Source organism: Pempheris klunzingeri, chromosome 8, assembly GCF_042242105.1.
Source record: "Pempheris klunzingeri isolate RE-2024b chromosome 8, fPemKlu1.hap1, whole genome shotgun sequence".
In the NCBI taxonomy this organism is placed as follows: Eukaryota; Metazoa; Chordata; class Actinopteri; order Acropomatiformes; family Pempheridae; genus Pempheris; species Pempheris klunzingeri.
This window is the reverse complement of record NC_092019.1, coordinates 26436640-26450780: the sequence shown is the minus strand read 5'-3', so window position 1 is coordinate 26450780 and position 14141 is coordinate 26436640. Positions and strand designations below refer to the sequence as shown.

Sequence of the window (14141 nt, the reverse complement as noted above, 5' to 3'; positions counted from 1 at the left end):
CTACTTTTAGTGCCTTACTCAGTCCAAATACATTTTCAAACCCAGGGTTCAGTTTGGAAAGCCTCCGTGTCTCCAACTGCTCGCCATAACCACAACATTTCGAACAGTTTCTACATAATCCCTCTTAGAACACCTCTCAGTGCAATAGCACCAGAAAGCTGATTAACACCTTCATGATTAATTACTGTAATGTATCTATAGGAGGGGACTACAAGAGTTTGAGCTGGGTGGACCTAATAAACTGGACGCTGAGGGTAGATAAGGTAAGATAAGACTAAAGACGTTGAACAGTATCTATTTGGAAGAGTCATTATAAGAACTTAATGTGACTTAAAGGAAGGCGGGCCAACAATTACATGTGATAACCATACTCTTGCCATGCGCTTGTACACATGTCATGACGGTAAAAGAACAGAACGGATTTTAAAATAAAAGCAACATTCCAGTAAATGTGATAGCCTTGATTAGAATTCAATTATGGATGAATAATTGAGAGATTATATGGCTATTTATAAATGGATTTGTTTTTGTTTATGAATCTATATGTTTGTTTGCTTGCTTGAAGGAAACATCTTGTTCTTGTAATGGGTGTTGCTGTTATCATCCTGAATTAATTTTGAAATTCTGCATAAGAATGGCCCGAGATCATCTGAGGGACACCCTGGGGTGGTCTGCTGTCAGTCTGGAGTCAAATTAGTCTGCGGCAACAGGAGGATTCCCTCAAGCAAGCAAACAAACATAAAGTACGTTCATAAATAACTGTATAATCGCTCTATCTTTCATTCATAATTGGCATGTAAGTTCATCACATTTACTATAACGTTGCTTTTATTTTGAAATCAGTTCTGTCCTTTTACCGTAATGTCATGTGTACACGCACATGGCAAAAATATGTGGAGGCTGGTTTGACCGTGTTTTCCGAAGTGGGGGCTGGTCTGACCGCAGTGGCTTTTGGTAGACACAGCAGGACCACATGGGTACAACCTTATCTAATCATCCACGCAAACCAGCCACTGAAAAAATAGCTGTCAGAGGGAGAACAACAGTGACATGAACCCCTGACTGTAGAGCTCGTGCATCCGGAAGTGTTTCTACGTCGGGCCATGACGTATACAGAGTGGGAGGGACTGGAGGTCTAGCTCTGCCACCCCCAGGCTGACCGCCCGAGTTACAGCACACACAGCCCGTCCGTGTCGCCTCCCTCGCACCATGCTCCGTACCGTGTTTTCGCGGGCCCTCCCCAGGTTGAGCCAGCTGCCGGTGTGTCACTACTCTGCGGCAGCGATCCCGGCCCCCAGCGCCCAGCCCGACGTCCACTACACCAAGGTATGGTGGGCTCACAGGAGCCCCGGCGGGACGTTGGACTTTGGCCAACTGCGCAGGCAACAAGTGTGAGCAGCTGAGCCTCCGTGGGGAGGAAAGCTCGTCTCAGGTGTGTCGTGCAGAGGTCTGCTGTGGCTCCGGTCCACAGAACCTCTGGTGTCCCTGCTCGGCACTGACCGAGTGAGAGAGTGAGAGAGTGCAGGACTCTTGGAGAGGACTTCCAGGCCAACTTGTTGATTGCGAAATCCCACTCGGAGCTGTCACGTGCTATTGATTATCAGCCACGCGCCCTTGTCATATCGATTCCTGCCCCGTCCGGTCGTGACGTTAATAGATTGTGCTCAACTAGAAGGCCAGCCTGGCCTCCTCTCCCTCCTCACCCTGCTCTCCCTCCGCTCCCTGCCATCCCATATCTTTTCATTTCTGGCATTCTTCTGCACACCTGGCGAGATATGGAAGCCCAAAGGCATCAAGCCATCCCAGTTTGCACGGTGTTTAAAGTGTTTAAAGTGTTTAAAGGGATCAGAATCGCCACCATACAGGAAGACACAGGTGCTTGGGTAGGGTCAGGTGGGGGCCCGTCAGGTGGGGGCTGCCTGTCCAGGCCGTGGTCGATGGTTCCAGACAAGACCATGACCAAAAGGCTGTCACGTGATTGAGAGATAGAAGTTTTCCACAACAGAAATAAGTCTGGAATTTTAAGGATTTTCTTGGTCAACAAGCTAGAATTTGCATACAAATATTTATAAAAGTGTTCAATAGAGAGTTCAGAATCAGAATCACTTTAATAATCCCCAGGGGGAAATTGCTTTTTGTTACACACAGCTCCAAAAGAATAAGAATAAACTTCAAACACAAAGTAAAATATAAATATATAAAAGTATGAATAAAAAAAAAAGAGTTGGACAGTAGTTAAACATTTCAGATTTTTTTAATTAGAAGTTTTGTGGACACAACTTTTGCACTTTAGGATTGGTGTTCAGAAAGCATTGGGTTGTAATATTCAGTATTTATACACCACTCTTTGCTTTTGTTTTTTATTAAATGAATTTAACATTTTCAGTAAGATTTATATCATTGTGGAAAAGATTTATCTCTCAACTGAGCGACAAACTTAGCACGCTGACTTGTCCTGAGTGGGTGTTGGACTCGACCAGTGTCATGAAAGGTCCTTGTCTTGTCCATGTCACTGTAGATCCAGGCTGCAGGCCCGACCAGGCGCCTGAACAACGGCTGGCATCTACACAAAACGACACAGTGTGATGTAATGTACTCATTTTATTGAACACAACAGTGTAAAACATGATATTAGTTCATCACAATACACCTGAGACCATGTGTTGTAGTCTGTACTCTGCCTGGCACGGGCAGCAAAACATGGTCAGGGTTGGTGCCTTTTCTGAGGCGGAAATGATTAATGATTATCAGGGAAAATGAATTATTATATTGATTAATGGGACTTAGTGTCCACCTCAATTGGGGCACCACCTTGATAAATGAGGAAAAAGATGTCAGTCTCATAAAATAGCTAAACTATCAGTTTGGTATAATGATTAATAATTAACTTAACTAAAACCAAAATTACCACACTGACAGCCAGTCGAAGGATTTCAGAGGTCCTGACAGAGTAGAGGTTGGCAGTGTTCACTCTTGTACAATAATAAAGAAGACAGCATGTGCAGAAAACATTTAATAAAATATAACGAAGTCAAACATACAAACAATCTAAGTGTCCCTGGCTAAAGAACAATAGGGAGAGAGAGAGAGTGTGTGTGTGTGTGTGTGTATACAGTGGATTATGTAAAAGAAGGTAAGATGGAGGACTACAAAAAGACGGCAGAACCAAATGGAGACAAAATGGTGGCCAGTCAGACCTCTTGGTGTGTGGGCTTTGTCTCTCAGAAGGCCAATTTGTATGTTTGTGAGTGTGTAGATAAAGGTGCAGGTTAGAGGAGAGGATGGTTAGTCTGTAGACTCTGTGTCTGTGTGAGCAAACTAACATCAACTTAACTGTATGGCTGCACAGTAAACTACAACACATCACAATAATCAAACTCTGTGAACATTAAAGCAAATCAGAACCAACACATCAACAAGGTTAAACCATTGTTTAGCCATGGATACAGTAATGCTCTGCTATATATGCCCAGTTAGAGTTTGTTACCAGTCCTCAAAAGGGAAGAAGAAGGTCCACATCATCTGGGCAGAACTTTTTTCTCGTGTGGTGTCCGAGAACCGTTGTGTGATTGGTCAGAAACTTGAAGTGGGCGTGGTTAATGCGGAAAAGCGGAAATTCTACACCAGAAGGTTCTACACCAATGAAGAGTTTTGAAGATTAGCTGGCCGAGGCGGTGAAGAAGTATGAAATGTCCTGGCCAGAACGAACTTTGTTCTTGTTCTCGCCACCTCTCATGGTGGAGTATGTACAGACCTTTAGCCTGTTGATGAACCAGGCTGGAAGAAGGTTCTGGTTCTTTGTCCTTGCTGTCCTGGTTGCAGGTTGGAGGAATCCAGTCACTCCTTTGTTCCTTGATAGTTAGCAGCTCAGTGTTAACTCGCTGGTGTGCTGCTGTTGCTCTGAAGATCAGCTGGCAGACTTTGGGTCATACCTGCTGGTGCTGAGAAACTTAGTTCAGGCGGAGCTTCTACCAAGTGGTGGAAGGGCTGCAGCAGTGTATGCCTCCTTGACATTACATAAAGCAGTCCTGTTTTCCCTTGTGGGACAGTCAACATACTGTGTAAAGCCTGTCAGAGTGGAGGCGAGGCTGACATGATTCAAATCTCCTGCTACCACAAACATGTCAAAGTGTCCTTGGGAAAGACACTGAACCCCAAATTGCTCCATTTACATTTGAAATGGTCGTGGTTTCTGGAGCAGCAGCAGCACATGATCATCTTTTTTCTTCTATTCTGTTTTTTACGTGATTTATTGTTTCACTTATTTTAGTAAACAATTAATTCAAAAGTGTTGACGATGTAAAATAACAGAGTAAAGTTTTTCTTCAGCAGTGAAAGAAATGTTTGTTTTCAGCCCTCTTCATGATACATTTGGATGTTTCAGCTGTTCATCAACAACCAGTGGCAGGATGCAGTGAGTGGGAAAACATTCCCCACCATCAACCCAGCAACCGGGGAAGTCATCTGTCAAGTTGCAGAGGCTGATGGGGTAAACAATCATTTATCCATCCATTCTCTATACTGCTTATCCTTAAGGGTCACAGGGGGGCTGGAGTCAATCCCAGCTGACTTTGGACGAGAGGGGGGGCACGACCTGAATCACAGGGCTGACACTTAAAGACAGACAACCACTCACACCTACGGGCAATTCAGAGTCACCAGGTAGCCTTCATGTCTTTGGTCCTCCTCTGTGGGAGGAACGGAGAGCAGGAGAAAATACAAACTCCTCACAGAAAAGTTCAAACTGCAAACCTTCTGGCCAAACCCTTAAGCTGTGAGGAAACCACTAGTGCTATCATTTAGAATCCAGTGGAAGTGGGAAGTATGTATGGGTCACATTTACTGCACCTGAAATGGACCTTGGTAACTCCAACTGAAGACTCCTCTGATTGGTCGGTATCACGGTCTGTATAAAGAAGTGTCGTGTCCTCTGATTGGTCGGTATCACAGCCTGTATAAAGAAGTGTTGTTATATTAGCTACGCTGCTACAATTATTGGATTGCAGTGTAATATTATAACAGCATGTCATCCACATAGCAAAGATTCTTTTGATCACCTGACTGAGGGGAAGTGTGTACATTGAAAATGGGGCCAAAAACAACAACAATCAATTCAACTTAAAGAGGAAAACAACTCTCCAACAGAGAAGATTCAGTTTTATTTTTCAGTCACACATCCATCCATCCATCCATTATTTATACCGCTTATCTGTCAGGGGAGCTGGAGCCAATCACAGCTGACTTCGGGCGAGAGGCGGGGTCACCCTGGAGTGGTCGCCAGCCAATCACAGGGCCGGAAGTCACACAGGATGTTATTTTAGTTTTTGGAATTGATTCCAGTTGATCATTGTTTTTGGCTCATAGTGTCACACAGTTGTATGAATCACCAGAGAAGAAGTAGATTGTACATTTGTTACAACGTAATGTTACGACTGTTACGTGTCCTACACCTTTCCAGCATTTGGTATTCCAGACATCTGTTTTCACAGGAGTGCTCCTTTTAAAAGCACCAAACCAGCAAGTTAAACAAAATGTGGTTTTATCTTTCCAGGCAGACGTAGACAAGGCGGTGAAAGCAGCACGTGATGCCTTTAGGCTGGGGTCACCGTGGCGACGGATGGATGCCTCTCATCGCGGCCTGTTAATGAACCGTTTGGCTGATGCCATTGAGAGGGATGCTGCTTACCTCGCGGTGAGTCCGTATTAAATGTTGACACTCCACCGAGCAGCATCTGGGAATCAACAGGGTTGCTTTTATTTGGACGTGCTGTTGACACATGAGCACACACACATTCTCGTTAATCACTATTTACTCTGTAAACTGACATTATAAAGGCAAGAAAACAGCTTCTGTGTCAGGAAAGTAATGTTAGCTTTAGCTTCAGCTGCTCTCTGGGCTCACAGGCTGAGCTTTGTGATAACATGTTAGCTCACTAAGTTCTCATTCTGCCTAGCTTTGTGCAAGACACAAATGCACTGAGTTCAGGGGCAGAGTGGATGCAGGTCGGTAGTGCACATAGCTGAAACATTCTCAGTGGAACAGAGAATAAAAAGAACAATCTGCTTAACTTTACTATAGTGACATAAAGGACAGGAATAATTAAGCAGAGACATCAGATTCAAGACAAATGTCTGACATTGAGGGAAGGTTACTTATGTGTAATATCTGTATCATAAGCTTATTGGATGACTGGGGGGAATTCCTCCACCAAGTAGTAAGGTCAGGACATCCTCTACAGGGAGCACAGATTGGTCACACATGTTCTATGCAGGCATTGTTTTTTCCTCTGTGTTAAGTATACCACTTGAATTATGGGTGATTATTATTATTGCCTTTTGCCCTTTTCTGAACTAACCCAAACTTGAGTCTTTCTCTGTGACTAGTCCATCCTGCCTGCCAGCATAAGGCTCCACCTTCAAACTGTGGACATTACCCAGACTCCTTAACATATGTTTTCTATTGTCCCTTATTTACCAATAAGAGATTTTATATTTTACTGGGAGTAATTTGGAAATGCCTCATTTCACAGAATATTACAGAAGGTACATCGTGTAAAGCTGATTTCTTTGTTTGTGCCACAGGAACTGGAGACCCTTGACAATGGGAAGCCATATTCTGTCTCCTACACCGTAGACCTGCCCAACGTGGTGAAATGTCTCAGGTAATGGACACAATCTAGATGAAGTAGCTCTGCTTTAAGCTTTTGGAAAAACGTCCCTTTTGTGGAAGCACAGATGTTGTGCACACACATAAGTGGCTGTGTTGTGTGTAGGTACTACGCAGGCTGGGCTGACAAATGGGAGGGAAAGACCATCCCCATCGATGGAGATTATTTCTGCTACACCAGACATGAGCCCATTGGAGTCTGTGGACAGATCATACCGGTGAGGGCATCTGCAGAGTCTGGAAATGCATACAATCGGCTGCACAGCTGCACCTGAGAGAGACCAGCTCACCTGAGAAAGACCAACTTGAGCCTAACCCCCAGGGGAGTGAGGGAGCGAGGCAGGGAGGGACGCTGAGAGAGATGCTTATTAGATCTCTGTTAGCCAACATGAGCTTGTTTGATAGATGTTAGATCTCTGAAGAGAAAAAAATCACCTTCTGTCCTGGTAGTTGGAGGACAGGACGGTAGGACGGTAGTTTTGGACATATACTGTATATGGACTCCTAATGAATATTTGGAGGCAGAATGTGAGCAGCCCCTTCCTGATCGTTCTCCCTCTGTCCTTCTCTCCCCCCTGGTCTGTCTCCCTCTCTCCCCGCAGTGGAACTTCCCTTTGCTGATGCAGGCCTGGAAACTGGGCCCTGCCCTGGCGACCGGTAACACTGTGGTGATGAAAGTTGCCGAGCAGACACCGCTCACAGCGCTCTACGTAGCCAGCCTGATTAAAGAGGTACCGTGTTTCTTTTCTCTTCATTTACACTCCTTACAAACAGAGATGATCATAAACACACAATAAACTAACAATACGGCCACCTTCAACAAAGCAGTAAATTATTAACTTCACTCTTTTAAACCCAAACAGCTCTCACTGGTCTGCTGTGTGTTCCCAAACCATTAGACATGGCTCTCTTTGCTCATCAGGAGATGTATCAAAGCGGGTAGCCTCAGCTTTGTGGGCACAGATAATGAGGTTAAGTGTCAGAAGTTATTTTCCTTCCTTAAAGAGTGAAAATGTCAGAAATGCTTCCTCTGGCTCATCTTCATCAGACCTTGATGTAAAAGCTGGGTACGCCAGGTTTTAGATTCCCCCAACAACACCAGCAGTAGTGTGGAGTAAAGAAGTGAAGAACAATGAAGGATGTTGTGTTTTGCAGTTTTTATGAAGAACGGGTTGTTATGGGATGTTTGTTAGCATTTTGGTGATAGCAGCTGTTTGTGATGGTGTATGTAATTACTTTATACAATATTCATGATGCCCACTCTGAATAACTTGTGCACTTTATGCTCTCAACACAGATTCACAAGTTTTCGTGAACATGGTTCTGTTTCCAGGTGGGCTTTCCTGAAGGTGTTGTGAATATCTTGCCAGGCATGGGACCATCAGCTGGTGCTGCCATCGCGAGGCACATGGATGTTGACAAGCTGGCCTTCACTGGCTCCACAGAGGTGGGAAAAGTCTTTGCTTTTAGTTATCATTGGCAGGACAATAATTAATTAATTAGTATAAACTAATTTAACTACTTTAAATGCCAGGAGACACACGTACGACCACATGGGGCAGAGAGACTCAAACCGTGACGTCCCGTATCAGGCCGTCAGAGCTAGCAAGCTTAAACACTGTATTTGATGTAAGACAAATAGCACACATCTATAGACCATCACCAGCATGAAGACGGTGTTAAAAGCATCACGTTGCAGGAGGTCCTGTGGGAGGACGTGGAAGGGGCCAACCACAGAGGAACTCGCTATGTTTTGACAACTGCAATACAGAGGGAGATTATATAGCAGCACAATAACACCTCAAAACGGGAAGTTCAAAGCTGCACAAGAATGGATAAAAGAACGGTTCCAGCTGTCGGTGAGCAGTGGGAAATGCTCAGCAAACAACCATAATAATAGTAACTATAGTACTGACAATGGGAATATGACTAATAATGACCAACATGGTAACAGTGAATATGGGGTCATGGGGTTGATATGAACAAAAAAATAAAAGCTTTGAACTTCCTGTTTTCAGGTGTTTTATTCTAAGCACATGTGTCTGAACAATAGCCGGCAGCTGATAGCTGGTCCAGACCTCAGCCTGCTCCACAATTTGGACAGATCTGAAGTTCCCTCAGTCTCCACACAGCTTGACAAAGTTTGAGTGGTAGTGCAAAGTCTTGCCGCAGGTGTCTGCTAAATGTTGACTCAAAGGGTGAACAGTCACATTTGTTTACTAGGTGCTGTGTCCATGAAGTGGTCACTGTACGGTTGTGTTTTTGCTATGATTCTGCTGTCACTGTCAGTGACACAAAAGAGGAAAGGGCAAAAGAGAAAGTGATCCTCTGTATTAAAGGCTCTGTATTAAGCTTTTAGTAAATGACAGACTGCTAATGTCTCTCACAGAGTGAAAGAAGGAGATAAATGTCAGAGTGAGTGAACACTCCAACATGCTTTCATAGACAGCAGCGACATCCACGGGGCCGCAGCACGCTGTACTCGCATGTCTATGAAATAATGTGAACTAGAAAGGCTTTGTACAATCTTTATTAACAAACTTTGTTCCAATCCGTTTAATGACCACTTGTAACTCACAGTGTCGTCTGAATAAGCTGTAGTAGTTTTATAGCACTAACAGAGGTCACCACTACAGGAAACACAATGAAGGAACCAGAATTTATCCACGTCATATCGTGTGTGACTGTAGTGGATCAGAACATATCAGGTATGGAATTAACCTGCAGAGACTCTGGGCCAAACATCTCTGGATGTCTGTTTCTGAGCCAGAGAGGCCAAAATGTGTGCAAACAAAACAGGTTTTGTTGCCAGTGACCACAAGACAGACACACACACACACACACACACACACACACACACACACACACACACACACAAGGCTTACGTGGGGTAGAGATGATAATGAAATAATTTCAGCTGAGGCGAAGGCGTCACCCTCTCTTTCTTTTCAGGTGGGGCATCTAATCCAGCAGGCCTCAGGCAGCAGTAACCTGAAGAAAGTCACCCTGGAGCTGGGAGGAAAGAGTCCTAATATCATCCTGTCTGATGCCAACAGTATGTGTTCTGTCTGGGATTCCCAAACTGCATGATATTGTACATTACTGTGTTTGAATACTTTACTGATTTGTGTGTGTTGTGATGGCTGTTTCTTTGTCTGGTCCTGTGTCCTCTGTATCAGGAGACTCAATACTCACCTCCTGAACTTAATGAACAACTTTAAGGAGGAAATTAAAAAAGGAAATTGGTCTCATAATGATAATGGAGAGGTCTCTCCTCCCATTTTGTGAGATGCTTTAAAGGGGAAAATCAGCAATATCGTCATAAGACGATTAGAGGATCTACACAATAGATTAAATGACTTTGAAAGAAAACACCAATAGACATTGGCACGGGATACATTGGAGGAAATCAAGAATATTAAGAATGAAATTCATCTGACCACACAGGAAATCAGGAAAAAATAATGTTCTTTAAACAGACGTACTATGAAAGTGGATCTAAGTCTATGAACATACTGGTGTGGATGGGAGCCCCTGGCATCAGTGTATGCAGGGAGTGGGTGAATGTGAATGTAGAGCTACGGCCTGTAGACTAGACATGTGCTGCACAAATACAGTCCATTTACCATCACGCCTTCCTGAGACCCTTTGGGACTGTGCTCCCTAACACAAGGCTAGATAATGACTACATGAGCTGTATTGTATTACTCCTGCTGATGTGTTTGTTCAATGGTCTTGGTCCACTGAACAAAACTACAAAAATGAAGTCTAAACAACTTTTAACTGAAACTTTTGGTGTTGTGTGTTTTTGAGAATCCTTCCCTGTGGAAGTTAAAGTTGTCTTTGTTGTTTTCTCCCTCAGTGGAAGATGCAGTGGAGCAGTCCCACTTTGCTCTGTTTTTCAACCAAGGCCAGTGCTGCTGTGCTGGCTCTCGAACCTACGTCCAAGCAGACATCTACGATGAGTTTGTGGAACGGAGTGTTGAGCGAGCTAAGAGACGAGTGGTGGGAAACCCGTTTGACTCAAAGACCGAGCAGGGCCCTCAGGTGACACACCAACACATCTATAAGGACCAAAAAGCTTCATAGAGCTCAGTGGAACTGCTGAATTCTTAATGTCACCACTAGCAGTCCCTTTCATTGTCATTTCATTCATTGTTGATGTAAGAAATATGGCTCCATGCAGCTTTAAAACATAAGAAGGTGTTCAGGAGCACACGCAGTGCTTGGACTCGTGGTCACACACACTGGATGCTGTTCCCTCTGTGATGACCTGTTCAGGTAGATCAAGAGCAGTTCAACAAGATTCTGGGCTACATCAGCAGTGGGAAGAGAGATGGAGCAAAGCTGATGTGTGGAGGAGGAGTGGCAGCAGACAGAGGATACTTCATCCAGCCCACTGTGTTTGGAGACGTCCAGGACAACATGACCATAGCCAGAGAGGAGGTAGGATAGTAGAAGATGAAGAATATATGAAAGCAAGCTAAACAAAGGAATAATGTGAAATACAATACACATCCATCCATTGTCTACACCGCTTATCCTTAAAGGTCTCGGGGGGGCTAGAACCAATCCCAGCAGCCAGCGGGCGAGAGGTGGGGTCCACCCTGGACTGGTCACCAGTCAATCACATAGAACAAACCTCTAATGTGGAAACACTCAATGACTCAACTGTGCACGAAAACACCGTGTGGTGCAGAAAAATGGCAGCAGGTGTTCTGGACTGATGAGTCAAAACTTGACATATTTGGCTGTAGAAGGCAGTTTGTTGTCTGAAGGGCTGGAGAGCGGAACAATAACGAGTATCTGCAGGCAGCAGGGAAGCTGGTGGAGCTTCCTCACAAGTTTGGGCCTTCATTTCTGCAGATGGAGCTGGGGTTTGGTCAGAGTTAATACAGGCAGATACTTACCCATCATGCAATACAAACAGGCCCCAAATTTATCCTGCAGCAGGACAGCGACCCCAAACATACAGCCAGTGTCATCAGGAACTATCTTCAGCATAAAGAGGAACAAGCAGTCCTGGAAGTGATGCTGTTGTTTGTGGTTTTCATTTTGGCCTGAATAATGCATCTCTATCTCTTTGTTTCGGCCATGTTTTCTCTTGCAGATCTTTGGCCCAGTGATGCAGATCTTGAAGTTTAAGACACTGGAGGAGGTGCTGGCCAGAGCCAACGACACCAAATATGGGCTAGCAGCTGCTGTGTTTACAAAAGACATTGATAAGGCCAACTATGTCTCCAGTGGACTGCGTGCCGGCACAGTCTGGTAGGAGTGTTACTAAAGCTATTCATGGCTAACCCTTGTGTTATTTGACAGCATGGTTTTGACCTCCATTCCTATCAGCTATGATATGCTCAGGTCAAGGGGTATGTGACAAGTGTCCAACTTTGAAAATATGTTCAAAATTGGAAAAACTGAACAATATTAGTGGTGAACTGATCAAAGATGTGTCTGGTGCAGACAGACAGCTGGATATGAGGAGGCAGGCAGACAGGCAGGTTTTTAGTGTTTCCAATTATTGGCCAGCAAACAGCCAGTGCTGACTGCCCTGCTTTCAGATAGATCACATTTTAGCACTTTTATACTATATACTTATTACTTTTGGAATTATTATGTATTGTTTTTTATATATAGTATGTCTTGTGTTCTTTTTATGTTGTAAAATAAATGTGTGTGTGTGTGTGTGTGTGTGTGTGTGTTCCTCTGCAGGATTAACTGCTATGACGTGTTTGGGGCTCAGGCTCCGTTTGGAGGTTACAAGGCTTCAGGTAATGGCAGAGAGCTCGGAGAGTATGGTCTGGACAACTACACAGAGGTCAAAACGGTAATTACTAAACCACATGTGTACCACACACACACACACACACCATCACACAAATGCTTTGAATCAGGACCTCCAGGATGTGGGGTACGCAGCTCTTTCTGTCAAGACACACAGCTAATGCTAACTTGCTACAATGTGGAATTGTCCAGTTAGTAATCATGAGCCTTTACCTCATCAGTCATGATCAACCAGGAAATCATCACTGCTACAACCAGTAGACGTAGCCAGCACTCATTCAGCATGTGTGGCACTCACTTTGAGCTGTGGTGTGCACTCGCTCAGAGCATCTCTGAACTACAGCTAAATCACTTTTCTATGACGTCTTATGGAGTTTTAAATCAAATAGAAGCAGCAGTCTGCTAGTTTAGTACATTTCTGAACCTAACAGGGCAGGCAGATAGAATTAGGGGCAGAATTGCTGTGGAAGTTTGATCACTTTTACAAAAGTGACATTTTATGCAATGGCATTTGGTTCAAATGAAGAGACTTTGTGTTTGAAGCCCATTTTCTATGTATAGAAGGTTTAAAGTTTAACCTTGTCTGATAAGAGAAGAAAATCCTATTCAGCAGACCCAGGTGAAGAGTGAATAATGTATTAAATTTAAACTTTCATTCCTTTAATAACCACGTGCTCACAACACAGTCCAGATGGGACATTGATACTGAAATAACTGATGGTTATGAATGACACAGTGATCACCCTGACAATGAAAGGTTCATTAAATGTTCATCTTCAAATCCTGAAATAATTTCTGTCTGTTGCCAGGTGACCATCAAGGTACCACAGAAGAATTCTTAGACGTCAGACAGCGACTGAGAGGAGACGTCAGACTGATGTCTGTCTGTCTGTCTGTCTGGTGAAACAGGGAGGAATCCCTCTCTTTTGAGCGCTGTGGGTTCACACTTACAATTTCCATCTTGATTGAATAAAATGGTGAATACAGTTGTCAAACATTTGAATAAATTACTTTCTGCAGCACTGATGATGAAGCACCAGAATATAGAAACCTGTTTGTAAGCTTACATTAAATCTTCCACCTGATTGGAGGTTAAGTCATGTCTCTTTGTAATCTGTGGCTTTGAGATTTCTAGTTTTACATAATAAATGCACCTGAGGCACTCGGCTCTGTCCCTCATCTTTGTGAGTTATTTGGAGGAGAGGAACTAACTTCTACATGTTTCAGTGAAAACTCAGTTTGCTTCTTGTTCTCCTTTTTAATATGTCCAAACGTTTGCCATGAAAGGCAAAACTAAAAGACAAGACAGAGAGCACAAGCAGAAAGTATCCTTCCCTACAGTCCGCCCCTCAATAGTTCTCCTCAGGATAATTCACATTCTTTGTCATCTATTGTCATCTATCCATAATTACCAATATAACCCTATTTTTGGTGGAGCAAAGAACATCCAGTATAAATCAGATGTGATGGCAAATGGACTGTACTTGTGTAGCACCTTTCTAATTATTAGTTCCTGGATGTCCTTCCATTCTGCATGTCAACATAAATGGTCTGTATTTGTACAGCTCCTTTCTAGTTATTTCAACTACTCAAAGCACTTGAGTCACATCACATCTTCATTCACACATCATTCATTCAGGAGGAATCTAAGCTGTTCTTTCTTACTCATTCACACAAATGCAAAAATGCA

The 14141-nt window shown here is 43.7% G+C and overlaps 1 protein-coding gene across 1 annotated transcript; it reads left to right on the top strand.

The window, feature by feature from the left end:
• Positions 1–1155: 1155 nt before the first annotated feature.
• Positions 1156–13616, top strand: LOC139204950 (aldehyde dehydrogenase, mitochondrial-like). The gene is made up of 13 exons (XM_070834989.1): positions 1156–1326; positions 4385–4489; positions 5552–5692; positions 6583–6662; positions 6774–6885; positions 7270–7398; positions 8001–8114; positions 9620–9722; positions 10530–10714; positions 10949–11113; positions 11778–11935; positions 12380–12494; positions 13261–13616. The coding sequence occupies exons 1-13, from the start codon at positions 1210–1212 to the stop codon at positions 13291–13293; spliced, it is 1557 nt and encodes a 518-aa protein (XP_070691090.1). The 5' UTR covers positions 1156–1209; the 3' UTR covers positions 13294–13616.
• Positions 13617–14141: the final 525 nt, after the last annotated feature.